Source organism: Eptatretus burgeri, chromosome 18 (assembly GCF_056783735.1).
Source record: "Eptatretus burgeri isolate ZD-2024b chromosome 18, Ebu_testis_v1, whole genome shotgun sequence".
Lineage (NCBI taxonomy): Eukaryota > Metazoa > Chordata > Myxini > Myxiniformes > Myxinidae > Eptatretus > Eptatretus burgeri.
In genome coordinates this window covers 39,700,521-39,714,972 of record NC_140978.1, presented here as the reverse complement: position 1 = coordinate 39,714,972, position 14,452 = coordinate 39,700,521, and the positions used below count along the sequence as shown (strand labels likewise).

The 14,452-nt window shown below is 44.5% G+C and overlaps 1 protein-coding gene across 2 annotated transcripts in view; it reads left to right on the top strand.

The window, feature by feature from the left end:
- The window catches only part of BLTP2 (bridge-like lipid transfer protein family member 2), a 187,576-nt gene that overhangs the window by 96,044 nt on the left and 77,080 nt on the right, over positions 1-14,452 (top strand). For both annotated transcript variants that reach the window (XM_085863924.1, XM_085863923.1), the window contains exons 19-20: positions 9,227-9,418; positions 12,613-12,815. In XM_085863924.1, the coding sequence (XP_085720050.1) occupies positions 9,227-9,418; positions 12,613-12,815 (395 nt within the window). The remainder of the gene's footprint in view (positions 1-9,226; positions 9,419-12,612; positions 12,816-14,452) is intronic.

Here is a 14,452-nt window from a genome sequence, read left to right as displayed (position 1 = left end):
TGGCAGGGAGACACTCACAAACAGTCGCTCCTAACTGAGTAACCATCTCATGGACTGGAATGTATCTCTCCTTTTCAGAATGCCCAGCGTACATGTATACCTTGTCAGTCAGCTGTTTTCCACTAGAATCGTAGATCAACAGTACCAGGACATCCGTGTCATCACAGCGAACAATGACCCTTGAATGGTCACGTGAGAGACTGACGGCATGGAGGATTATCCTAGTATCCGCTTCCTCCTGTGTACTCTGAAGAGAGTCAATGGATGAGACTCCGAGTGGTGGTACTTCTTTCACCAGCTTGCCATCACCGAAACCACCGGCCAGAATAATTGATTTCTCGTTTGGTAATTGTTTGTAATTGTCCAATATATGTTGAGAGATGAAGTTTGCTAGGCTGGACTTGTTGCCTCCACTTTTCAGAAACTGGCGGTAGTTAGGAACCTGTCTGCCTCCTTGAATCTGGTATGTTAGTACCATGTTGTTGGCACCCCTCCGCTGCCTTTCAGATGATTTGATTGATGTCTCGATGTCAGAGCGGTCAAAGATTACTGTAATGCTACTGATATCCAATGAAGGATTCCTGAAAAGTCGTAATAGTCGTTTCTGAACTATTGTAGCTAAATCTTGGAATGTTGTGAAGTGCTTTTCATCCAAACTCTGAATCATAGCCATCCCATCAATTATATTATGTCTGCGGATGATGTGGGTTCAGGTACTGCCGAGATTTGTGGCAGCTCTGATAGAATGTCCGCACAATTTGCCTCAAGCTTCTTGGTAAGGTCAGCTTTTGCAGTTTTCCTCATCGACCCATCTTCATGGAAGAGTTCTGGTGGCACGGCGCCCAGTTCGAAACAAAGTACCTTCCTCAAATCGACATTACGACTCTGTGAGACAGTCAATAGCTGCCTGAACAACACCTCAGTATCAATGATCAGCTTCCGGTCCTTGTCATTGATGAGTGCCTTCTTCAGATCTGAAAATGTCAACAGTTTCTTTCTTCAACGGGTCCCAGAAACTCTGAGAATGTTTGGTCCCAATTCTTTCTTTGACGAAGTCCTCATGTCATTGGTCCTCATGTCATAGGCCGCTTTTCCTTTTTCTGGAATACACTTCAAAGAATTCTCAACTTCTTGAGATGCCATTTGGCCGGTGGTGATGTTTAGAAGCAATTCTGGTACCTCATCTCTGGATATGACAACAGTCGCATGTGAGTCTTGTCATCGAGTCTTTCCAAAGATGCTGCAATGACACGGTTACGAGTTGAAGCTCCAGTGCCAGTGGCGATTTCTGATAACCTTTCTGCTCTTCTGTATGATTTCTCACAGATGAAACAATCAGTTCTTATGTCAAACGTGGAAGTGTCTGTGCGCCGGATTCGGGATGGACCACTCTCAACCATGTCACCAGCATTATCAGCCGTATCATTCGCAGTAACAAGTTCATTTTGTACATACTTGAGATTACTTGCGGTTGTATAAAATGCCCTACATTTCTTATGGTATCGAACGGTAACAGTCTGGTTTAAAATGCCATCTTTGATCTTGAGCAACCTGTCATGCACATTGTCCTGACGTATTTCCGCAGCTCGAAGAACAGCTTTTACTCCGTCAAGTGTTGGATTTCTTATGAATGGATTGTCCACTGACTTCTCATCTAAAGTCTGTTCACATATTACACAATTTTCAATCAGACGTCTTCTCTTCTCAAGGGGTTCTCCAATCAGATCCATCTTGATTCCCTGCAAGAGAAGGGTATTAAATTTCAGCTAGAGATGCCATAGCGGTGAATCACCACGGAGAATTAGGCCTATGAATAAGGGTCAGTATACTGGGTGTGGAGCCTAATCTGTACTCAATTAAAGATGCCAGCTATCCTCACACAACATTCACTTAATGAAGGGAGCCAACACTAAGGATTTATAGCCACTGAGCATGCAGAGCACTTCCACTTTTCATATATGTGGCATTCCATGGCCATCCTAATACCATGCACAACACATTGTTTACACATACACATAGGGCCAACACCATCACATACAGCACATAGTTTCATTAATCCTCTGATCTTGTACTATGAGTACATCTTTGGTTTTCTTTTGAAGATCCTACCTGTTCAATAGGCCTAATTTGACCAATACAATGAGTGATCATCCTCTTCTTGAGGTCAGTGTCTTGAAGTTGAGAAGAAGATTTGACATGTTTGAGCCATGCATGACGGAGACACAGGTGTCATGATGCCGAAAACAAAAGATCAGCAGCAGCAATGCCACCTATAATATCATCATAGGAGAAAATTCCAACTGTCATTATCTTTATTAATTGTATTTATTTACAGTACATATGCTACATGTGGGGGGGGGAGGGGGTATTTTGGGTTCCTTTTAATCCCCTGCTCATGACAAACTGCACAGACTATCTCAAAACGTATGAAATACCATCGAAAATTACAATGTAATAAGTTTGGCCTGAAATCGTTAAAAAATGCCAAATTAGTGGTCTTTTACCCCTTGGCAGCATAAAAGTCCATGAAATACCTTGCATAATATCAATTTCTAATAGTAACCCTGATATTTTCCATAGTTTTCCATGTTAACAGTTCATTTTTGCATAAAAGATGCCGATTTTAGAAAAATGAGAATTTTCACTCGAACTGCGCACATGTCAGAGAAAGGGTTAATTTACCTGGTTGTGAACATTCTATCATAGTTTAACTGACATATTCTTTAATGAGACACCCTGCCTGATAAAAAAAATAATCAAATTTGGCACTTTTAAAACATGTATTGGGCATTTAATAAGAGAAAACGTACAAGTTTTTGCTAAAATTGCACAAAAACTGCCAAAATTGGGGGTATTTTGTGAGTCCTTAACCCCCTTAGGGGCCTAAAACCCCCTGAAATATCTTAAAACGTGTCCAATACATAGAAATACCCTGAAATAATCAACCATTCTACATGTATTTTATGCTTATTGAAGTAAATAATGAATTATTGAAAACGGCCATTTTTTCTTTTGTTCCCACACTCAAGGGGTTAATTCACTATGTTGTGCAGAATTTCAACAACTACAACCTCAGTTTTCGAAAACCTCGGCATCAATACGGTTCAAATGAGACCGGTTTCAGCTTGTTATACCACCGGTAGGGGTCGACTCATTTGTCTCATTCTCGGCCACTATACTACACTATTAATTGGACAAGTGGTTCCCAAGTTATGGCCATTTATTTACCAAACCAATGACAGGACACGTTGCTGCGTAGGCGTGGCCGATGGGGAAAGGGCGCCATTTAGTTACCAATGACAGGACACGTTGCTGCGTAGGCGTGGCCGATGGGGAAAGGGCGCCATTTAGTTACCAATGACAGGACACGTTGCTGCGTAGGCGTGGCCGATGGGGAAAGGGCGCCATTTAGTTACCAATGACAGGACACGTTGCTGCGTAGGCGTGGCCGATGGGGAAAGGGCGCCATTTAGTTACCAATGACAGGACACGTTGCGTAGGCGTGGCCGTTGGGGAAGAGATCCTCAGCCACGTTCCCCATTACGGGTTACAACGTACGGACTTCCGGATAGTGATGACTTCTTGTATTCTAATAATTTCTTGATTTCTTTTGCGCATTTATAGATAAACACAATGCCCCAATCCAGTCGTCATTTACGAGAGCGAAGAAACGGCCTGTGTGGTTGTTTGAAAGTTTTTTTTTTTGTTTTTGTTTTTTTGCACGTACGGCCACGCACGTACGGGCACGCGAGAGAGAAGGAATGGCCTGTGTGGTTGTTGTTTCTGGTACGCGGTTTGAAAGTTTTTTTTTTTTTTTTTTTTTTTTTGCACGTACGGCCACGCACGTACGAGCACGCACTAGCTTTTCATAAATGAAGCAAATTTATCTCCATTTTGTAAATTTTCTTTTGGTATAAAAATAATCATAAATTATTTGAAAAAACAAATGTTATTATATTTCTAAATCCCTCGGTGACTTTTGGGACACCCTGTATGTATATATACACATACACACGTACAAATAGTGGACAAAAAAAATGGAAACATCTGAGTAAATGAAGGACATCAAGTTACATAGCAAGGTGTGGCCCATGTGTTAATTCAGCAAATAATGTCCCAGCATGCTGAGGGTCATGTGTAAAAATAGGACCATGCATCCTGAAGCTCACCTGGATCAGGAGAAACAGTTACTCAACCCCCCCCCCCCCAAAGACCCCAGTAGACCCTGATTTCCACCTCTATCAAACAGATGTGAGTTGGCATGAGGCAGACCAAGCATCAGCTACAATTCTAATATTCCTGGACAGGGACACCAAAAGCATTTCAGATTTGGGCGGACGGAAGGGGGCAAGTATGTAAAGGAGTGTATCCTTATCATTATTGGAGCATACATCTGGTCTACCGTTTCAAATATCGGGGTGGTGAGGTGGGGTGCGGGGAGAGAGGAAGTTGGAGGGGGATGGCAAGTGCTCACTTCCAGCACCCTTGCTCATGCACTTAGCTGCTTTTGACACCATTGCTCATAATACATTACTTCCTCATTTTCAATCTTGTTTTGATATTGTTGAACATGCTTTATCATGCAATCACACAATCGCCATACACATTGCTGGGTACTTAACAGATTATGTTCACCTATCAGTCAGTCATCTTTGGGGGGTGGGGGGAGCGTTCTTGGTCCACTGTTATGTTCTGTTCACTCGCATCCACTTTGTACCGTTTATGCAGTTTTAATATTTATTTTCATTGTTATGCTGGTGATAAACGGATCTACTTGTCGATTGAACTTGATGGCTTGCCTTCTTCCACAACTCTAACTTCCTGTCTGTTTGAACTTGAAACATGGATGCTCAGGAATTTTCTCAATGTTAATACTGAAGCTTGGCTGAAATGGGTAGGTTAACACAGCGCATTAATACAGCATGCGGAGACCCCCGGGAGATGTCCATGGGGGTGGAGAGGGTAGGAGGTTTGTGAGGAGGTAAGCATGAGGGTAGGTGGAAGGAAGGTAGCGTGATGGGAAGGGAAGGTAGCATGAGGGCAAGGGGAGGTAAGGCAGCGTAAGAGGAAGAGAATGTGGTGTGAGGGGAAGAGAAGGGCAGGCAGTGTGAGGGGAAGGGAAGGAGAAGGCAGTGTGAGGGGAGGGGAAGGGAAGGGCGATAAAATTTGCCCAAACATCCACATTTTCTTTTTCGCTGCCTTGTTCCATATATAACTGGGTCAGGTCAGGTATGGGAGCATGTGCCAGAACAGCGCGTCGCTGTGTCCATTTTCCACCGGTACTCCAGGGGCCTCTGTCTGGCCATCCCCCAGGCAGATTCCATGCCCATCCCCATCTCCTTGAGATGCCGGTCAACCTGCTGCAACCATGAGGCACGTGGTCGGCCCATTGGCCTCCTCCACTCACGAGACTCCCTCGCTAAGAGAATCTGGTGAGCAGGATCAGCGTCAGGAAAACGAGCCACACGTCCATACATCCGCAACTGACGCTCACGGACCATGCAGGTAACAAATCTCATCCGAGTCTCTCTCAGCAACTGCTCATTGGACACAACATCCGACCAGCGATAGCCAAGGATTCTCCCAAGAGACCTGGTACCAAAGGAATTCAATCTCCGTCTCAGATCCTTGGTCAGAGTCCAAGTCTCGCATCCATAGAGCAAGACTGGAAGCACCAAGGACCTGAAGACTCGGACTTTCGTCCTCCCGCACAGGTACCGGCAGCGCCACACCCCATGATCCAGTGAATCCATGACTCCCCAGGCCCGACCCAGACGTCTATTGACCTCTGACTCACAGCCAGCAGAGACATGAATATCACTGCCAAGGGAAGTGAATCTCTCCACGACCTCAACATCTTCACCACAAACAGACACAGACAGGACAGCAGCATCCAAGATGTCATTGAAAGCCTGGATCTTAGTTTTGACCCAAGAAACCCGTAATCCCAGCGGCTCCAACTCCTCTTTCAGCACCCCGAGGGCCCCCAAAAGGATATCTAAAGTCTCCGCAAAGATGACTTCATCATCTGCGAAATCAAGGTCCGAGATCTTGACATTCCCAAACGATGCACCGCAGCTCGATCTCTCCGACATCCTCCCTAGAATCCAGTCCATACAGGTGCTGAAAAGTGTGGGGGCGAGTACACACCCCTGACGAACTCCAGTAACAACTGGACATAAGTCAGAGATGGTACCACCACATTTCACAGCACTCTCAGTACCAGAGTAGAGTTCAGACATCAGATCGATCAGTTTTGGTGGCACCCCACGAAGACCAAGAATCTTCCAGAGGACATCCCGATTCACTGAATCGAACGCTTTACAGAGATCAACATAGGCTGCAAGCAGCCCCTGCCGAAACTCTCGTCTGCGTTCGGTGAGGACCCGAAGAGCAAGGATACGGTCAATCGTTGACTGGGTGGGAGCATTTAAAACCCACACTATCTACCTGGCAAAGGCCGACCTGCATGTATGCATGCATGCATGCTCACACATGCAGCGATCTTTGCATCCCTCCGGTCGGCTCACTCCGAATCTGATTCGTACATGCTGCAGTCCCCTCGACAGAGGGAGAGGGGTCGTTGAGATGGAGTAGGGTGGAAGTATGGTAGGGCGAGGGAGGGTCGAGAGAGAGAGAGAGAGAGAGAGAGAGAGAGAGAGAGAGAGAGAGAGAGAGAGAGAGAGAGAGAGAGAGAGAGAGAGAGAGAGAGAGAGAGAGAGAGAGAGAGAGAGATATATGGAGGGAGGGAAGAGGGGAGGGGTCAGAGAGTGGGAGAGGGGTGGGAGAGAGAGAGGGAGAGAGGGGTGGGAGAGAGAGGGAGAGGGGTGGGAGACTGAGACTGAGACTGAGACTGAGATATATATTTATATATATATATATATATATATATATATATATATATATATATATATGTATATATGTATATGTATATGTATATATATATATATATATATATATATTTTTTTTAATATATATATATATATATATATATATATATATATACATAAATATGTGTGTATATATATATATATATATATATATATATATATATATATATATGTGTGTCTATGTATATGTGTGTATATGTGTATATGTGTATATATATATATATATATATATATATATATATATATATATATATATATATATATATACATATATGTGAGAGAGAGATGGATAGGGGTGTGAAGGAGATGGGTGAGAGGGTGGTGGGAGAGAGGGGGGAGTGGAGAGTGCAGAGGAGGAGTGGAGGAGGTGGGATTCTTGCACATTTGATGCCTAACTGAATGTCGTTGCATGCAGTTTTGTGCTCTGCCTGGAACACAGGCATCATCCCAACTGACTGGAAGAGGGGCCTTGTTGTCCCTCTCTGGAAAGGGAAGGGTGATCGCCAAGACTGCAACAACTACCGAGGGGTGACGCTGCTCTCAGTGCCGGGCAAGGTCTTTGCTCAGATAATTCTCGATAGGGTTCGCCACCATCTGCTTGAGCACCAGCGTCCAGAGCAATCAGGCTTTACACCAAAGAGGTCAACGATTGACCGTATCCTTGCACTTCGTGTCCTCACCGAACGCAGACGAGAGTTTCGGCAGGGGCTGCTTGCAGCCTATGTTGATCTCTGTAAAGCGTTCGATTCAGTGAATCGGGATGTCCTCTGGAGGATTATTGGTCTTCGTGGGGTGCCACCAAAACTGATCGATCTGATGTCTGAACTCTACTCTGGTACTGAGAGTGCTGTGAAGTGTGGTGGTACCATCTCTGACTTATGTCCAGTTGTTACTGGAGTTCGTCAGGGATGTGTACTTGCCCCCACACTTTTCAGCACTTGTATGGACTGGATTCTAGGGAGGATGTCGGAGAGATCAAGTTGCGGTGCGTCATTTGGGAATGTCAAGATCTCGGACCTTGACTTTGCAGATGATGCAGTCATCTTTGCGGAGACTTTAGACATCCTCTTGGGGGCCCTCGAGGTGCTGAATGAGGAGTCGGAGCCGTTGGGATTACGGGTTTCTTGGGTCAAAACTAAGATCCAGGCTTTCAATGACATCTTGGATGCTGCTGTCCTGTCTGTGTCTGTTTGTGGTGAGGATGTTGAGGTCATGGAGAGATTCACTTACCTTGGCAGTGATATTCATGTCTCTGCTGGCTGCGAGTCAGAGGTCAATAGACGTCTGGGTCGGGCCTGGGGAGTCATGGATTCACTGTATCATGGGGTGTGGCGCTGCCGGTACCTGTGTGGGAGGACGAAAGTCCGAGTCTTCAGGTCCTTGGTACTTCCAGTCTTGCTCTATGGGTGCGAGACTTGGACTCTGACCAAGGATCTGAGACAGAGACTTAATTCCTTTGGTACCAGGTCTCTTCGGAGAATCCTTGGCTATCGCTGGTCGGATTTTGTGTCCAACAAGCGGTTGCTGAGAGAGACTCGGATGAGATTTGTTACCTGCATAGTCCGTGAGCGTCAGTTGCGGCTGTATGGACATGTGGCTCGTTTTCCTGACTCTGATCCTGCTCACCAGATTCTCTCAGCGAGGGAGTCTCATGAGTGGAGGAGGCCAGTGGGTCGACCACATGCCTCATGGTTGCAACAGGTTGACCATCATCTCAAGGAGATGGGGATGGGCCTGGCATCTGCCTGGGGGATGGCCAGACGGATGCCCCTGGAGTACCGGCGGAAAGTGGACGCAGCGTCGTGCTGTTCTGGCACATGCTCCCACACCTGACCTGACCTGAATGTCCATCCGAGAGACGTCACACACATTGATGAATCACCCTGCCTGTAAAACACTGGGATAATAGTTTGCTTATATAGCTGGGTCGGGATTCAAACCCAGGCTAGACGGCTTTGAGCGAGCATGTGTATGGACTGATGGACTGACACACACTGATATTTATCATTATAGATGCAAAGCATTGTATAAGAAAGTGATTTGAGTGTGGAACGTTGTCGTGAAAGGCAAAGTGTACTGTTGTGCCGTTATTCAACCATGAGGTCACCTCTTCAAAGCAAAACTCCAATATTCCAGAAATATGTGGTGCGCACAGCTACTCACCAGATCATCTTTAAAAATATTAATATTCAGTTTGTTTTGATAAGTAAAGAAAATTGTGCCAAGTCAACTGCATCCCATTATTTATAACAATAACTTAATTCCTCGTGATGTGTGTTCATAAATTTCCTCCTGTTTCATTTCCCACCCCATCTATTTTGCTTCCGTTTCCGCAGTGCGTATCCGTGATTACCCACAACACCTGCTGGAGATGAACCAATGGAGCTGGTCCGGAGTACTTGCTGCAGCCGAACCTAAGGCCCCACCTCGTGCTTGGCACCGTCAAACGCTCCCTCTGTCTCAGCACAGGGCGTCCATCAGTGTGGAGAGGAACTTGTGTCCCCTGAAATTATATTATGACTTGCACTGTGAGTTTATGATCCATGTTATTCTTTTTTGTCTTCCTCATAAGAATATACCTTGTAAGCAGAAGGAATAACTGGAAATGGCCTTTCATACTTTCGTGTCACGTGCCCCCCCCCCATGATTTTTTTCTAAACCAGCTCTTTATCTCCGCTCCAGGTGGTTTCCCTCTCATTCTTTGAGTCTTCTTTGAAAGTGCTCTTCCAAATATTTTTTGGCCTCCCTCTCTTTCTTTTCCCACCAGGTGGAATTCATTAATTAGCAACTCTAGCAGGTCACACCTCAGGTAGTCGTTGGGCGACCTGCCATCTGTACCAGCACATCCTCGTTGGTGACATGGTCTCTGCATGTGATGCCCATGATCTTGCAGAGAAACCGCTGATGTGGTGTCCAGCCTCTTTGCCACATTTACTGTCCTCTTCAATGTCCCACTGGCATAAATTGCCGTTGGTACCATGATGCTCATGTCGAGACAAAGCTTCATGTGTGTGTTGATGCTGGTGGACGTCCATACCTTATAGAGGAGCTGAAAGACTGAGGTTACTGATTAAAGGCCTCATTTTTTTTCTTTTGTCATAGAAGGTTTTAAAAGCCAAACGTCAGGTTTTTGGTTTTGTGAGTGCACACGGTTTTCTTGGCTCTGTGAGATCTTCTTAAAAAGGCAACTCTATTTCCACAGCGTCTGATATTGACACCATCCTGGAATACTTTCACAAAAGAATACCCCCTTTCATGCACTGGTTCATCCCTTCCTCCCGGTCCTGGTACATTGAATCCTGTGCAAGGCAATTGTGGTCAGGTAGTTCAAAGTCATTTCTTCTAAAAAATTAAACTTCTCCGAGCCTAAAAGGAGAAAGTCCTTTGTTCAATGGAGCACTGCTCTCCCTGATGGGTTGGTGCCCCAGGATCACATCTACCCCTGTGTTTTGTAGCATCTAAAGCTCTCAACATTATTGCAACTACGGTGAGGTACAAAGGTCTTTTGCTCTCAAATAACATAAAGTCCTGTGGCCTCTTCTGTTGTTTTTTTTTTTTATGGCCTCTTGTATATTCTACCTCCCTCTTGTTTTTTCAGCCCACCAATCCTCCCCACTTCCTCCAGGATGCAGACATTCTTCCAGAAACCTCTGACTCAACAAACTCCCAAAATCCAGACTTTAATACTGTTCACCTCCACTTGTTTGTTCCACTTTTCTTTAGCTTGTGGAACCGTATTCCTGGGGTAGTGCAATCCATGATGCTCTCCAGGGTTTCAGTGTTTTGCAGCACCTCTGTCCCTTATTCTCGTGCGTCAGCGTGTCTACTCGTGCTTTTTCCTACCCCGATGAAACCACTCCTGTCCAACCTGTCTTACACACAGAGTTTTTTTTTTTTTTAACCTCGACTACCGGAGGTGGATGCAGGTTATGTTTTCACCCCCATTTGTCTGTCTGTTTGTCTGTCTTTATGTTTTTGAGCAGGATATCTCACAAAGTAATTGACGAATTTGGATGAAACTTGGTAGACAGGATGGATGTGTGACAAGGATGAATTGATTCGATTGTGGTGAAGATCTGGATCCAGATATACGGATATGATTTTTTTTTTTTGTAATTCTTGAAGCCATTCTTCACAATTGAGAGTGCCAAAAACGATATACAACACGATATTTCAAAAAAGTTGTGGTTGAGTTATGACAAAACTTGGTGGATGAGTTGGGTAGGTGACAAGAGAAATGAGGACAAGAGGGGAGGAAACAAAGTAACCTTGCAAGTCAGAGGCTTGAGTAAGGTAGGGTTAATGGGTGCAGAAAGGATTGCAGGTAGGGCGGAGGATGGTGGTGCACCACCTGCTTTGAGCCCTGCAGCGAAGATTGAAATTGAACCATCTCCAGAGATCCGTTTCACACACAAGAGAAAAGAGGAACAAAAGAGTGGAGAATGGTGGAAAGCCTGTATGTTGAACCAGAAGGGGGTTACTGGAACAACGCATGCATCCTGCAGGAGCTGGAGAGCGTCTGAGAATGAGACCTCTAAGGTCTGTGACCTGACCTTTTGGTGACATTGTGGCTCAGAAGGGAAGTTGCGCCGTCCGTATATAGTGGCTTGGTAGTTGAGTGGGTACAGAAAGCCTTGTTGCATAGTGGCTTGGTGGTTGAGTGGGTACAGAAAGCCTTGTTGCATGACCCACAGTCACTGATGTGGGTTCGATCCCCAAGGCTGTCCACAGTGAGGTTTTGGTATTGGTAGCAAGCACAGTCTGGTGATGCCTGGTGTTGGCTTAATGATTAGATTGGTGGGCTTGGGATCCTAGGATCCTGAGTTCAAATCCCACTCAGCTGTTGAATTAATACCAGGTGGGGTTGACTCTGCCTGTCATCCTTTTGAGGTCGGCAAAATGAGTGCCACCTTGCTGGTATCCTTTGTCGGAGTGGCGACCCATCCAGTATTGTGCCCAATAGCCAAGGAGATTGCTTTGGCAGCACCAATGCTCTGCCCACAGTATGGTCCTAATGGATGGATGGATGGATGGACAGTCTGGTCTTCTTGGTCATTGCTTCACACGAAGTCTTACTGTTTGTTATATTTGAGTTCGGTTGTGCGGGTTGCATCTTATACTCGATAGATAAGTTCATTTCCCCAGGTATTCCTTTGAACAATAATCTTTGGTTGGCCAAACAATGGTAGGCAGTCCAGTCCACTCTTGTCCAGTGCAGTCCAGGTCAGTCGAGACCATATTTCCTGCACCATCCCTACATATGGAGTACTACTCTACTCCATGATGCAGCCGTGTTCGATGTAAAGTTTACATTTTTCTTTAAACCACATATTTAAAACCATTTTTTTTTTCAAGATATCCATTTTACACAATCACCCAAACCCACATATATCACTGCTTGTATATAAATATTATGCATGTTCAGGAACAAATGAAGTGCATTTAATTTATTTTAGAAATTATTGGGTTATTTTGGCAGATAAAAAACGTTTTCTTTATTTGAATAATCTTTCTTGCTGTCATGATGAAACTGTTCAATTTTGATGTCTCGTCTTGTCAAAATATATTGCCTTCACGGATCGGTGGAATTCTCTCTGAACCAAGGAACCCTTTGTCTCGCTGGTCACACTGGACAGTGAAAAAAATAAATAAATATTGTTAAGATCTAACACTGAACAGTATTTGTTGTGTAATTGTTTTTTTTTTGTGTTGGTCCGAACAGTGGATTTATCATTGCTGAGTGTTGTTTGGGGTCCATGCTGGGAACCTGCTTGGACGCTGGTGGGACAAGCCCTTGATCTCCTGAATCGCCCCACTGTGGACCCGAGTCTTCCCTTGCCTTGGTGGGACCGCTCTCGGCTCTTGCTGCATGGATGTTTAAAAATGGTGGCCAGTCAGGCCAGCCTGCATCAACTAGCCACACAGGTTATTGTTTTGCTCCTGGTTGTTGATTAAACATAATAATCATAACAATTGAGGCCCACACTCTTGGTATAACTTTGGGATGTTCACACCAAGTCAAGAAACATTTCAAGATGAGAACCGATCCTGAACAGATTGCCAGTCTGTCGCAACATACTCGACGATTTGAAATTTATTCAGGGTGCCGGATATAACTCGCCTCCTCTTCTGACAAAGACACTGCGGGATCGTTAAGGTCCACCAAAAAACAGCTCGAACAGACGGGACGCCCAGTTTATTGTCTTTCCGCTGGATGGTACGTACATTGATGAATCGATGACCGACATGCGAAATACGAGGTTGACAGTTTTTGGCGAGGTCGAGATTCAAACCTACCTTAACACCTCAAACGTGAGTGTGAGCTCTTAACTAACCTATCAGACCTTTTAATGTTTGGTTGATTCACTTTTACACCTCCGTCGTCAAAGGCGCTGGAGCCATTGTTTCTGAGTTGTCTGCCTGTCCGTGATCAATTTTTGTTACCATTATAAATCATGAACCACTTAAGGGATTTTTAACAAACTTGGTACAAAGGTGTGTTATGATGTGAAGATGGAATGATCCAATTTTGAATTCAAAGGGTCAAAGGTCATGTGACCTTTCGCTGAAAGCAGATTTTACTACCACCATAACTTGTGAACTGCTAAAGGGATTTTGACCAAACTTGGTTTTACTTATGGACTGTAATATAAAGATTAACTTATTAAATGCTGGGTTCAAAAGGTCAAGGATCAAGTTAAGGTTTACATACAAAAATGTATAAAAAAAATGGAGGCAAACACAAAGTAGTGGGTTAGCCTCATCGGCAAGGCTCACGTCCAATATTTGGATCACCGAATGGTCTCTATCCCAAACTGTGCACGCATTATGTGCTCCCAGGTGTTAAGTATCTTTCCCAGGTATAGCTGTTATCACTTGATGGTCACTCATGTATACACGCGATCGTCTATGCATGCCTGTACGCCTACGTACATGAGCATGTTCACACACACACTTGCTTCCCAGGGAGAGGGGTGTTTTAATAAGCCACCTGTTTGTTTCTCTGCTGTCTACATTGAGGTGTTTCCACAATATTATATATCTATGTTTCAACAGATCAACTCTCCTAGCTTCCTCTATTCTTTTGTCACACGATTCCACATACGAGCACCAATGACTTTTGAAAATGATCCACATCTCATCCCAGTTTCAGATCACTTTCTCTTTGAGCATTGCCCAACCCCTGCCCCCCCCTCCCGCTAACCACCCCCCATTCCCCCAGTCATATCTTCATCCACAAATGAAAAAAAAAAAAATCAACTTGTATATCCTCCATCGGAGGAAGTGAGAACCACGAAATGGTCTAAGAAACTACACATGACTGTTAGCTTTCTTCAAGGAGCAATAAATAACGTCAATTTATCTTTAATGGAGCGATTAAGTGAAACTGTTGGAGAGTGTTTTTTTTCCCCCCCTTTTCATTTAATATGCTAAATAGAACAAAATTCCACTTTGATACAAGATAATCTGTTTTTCCCCCCAACAACTAACAACCAGAAACCATGATGAGGTGACTTGTGTTTTCATTCCAAACTCGTAATATTATAATACAATGTGTCATA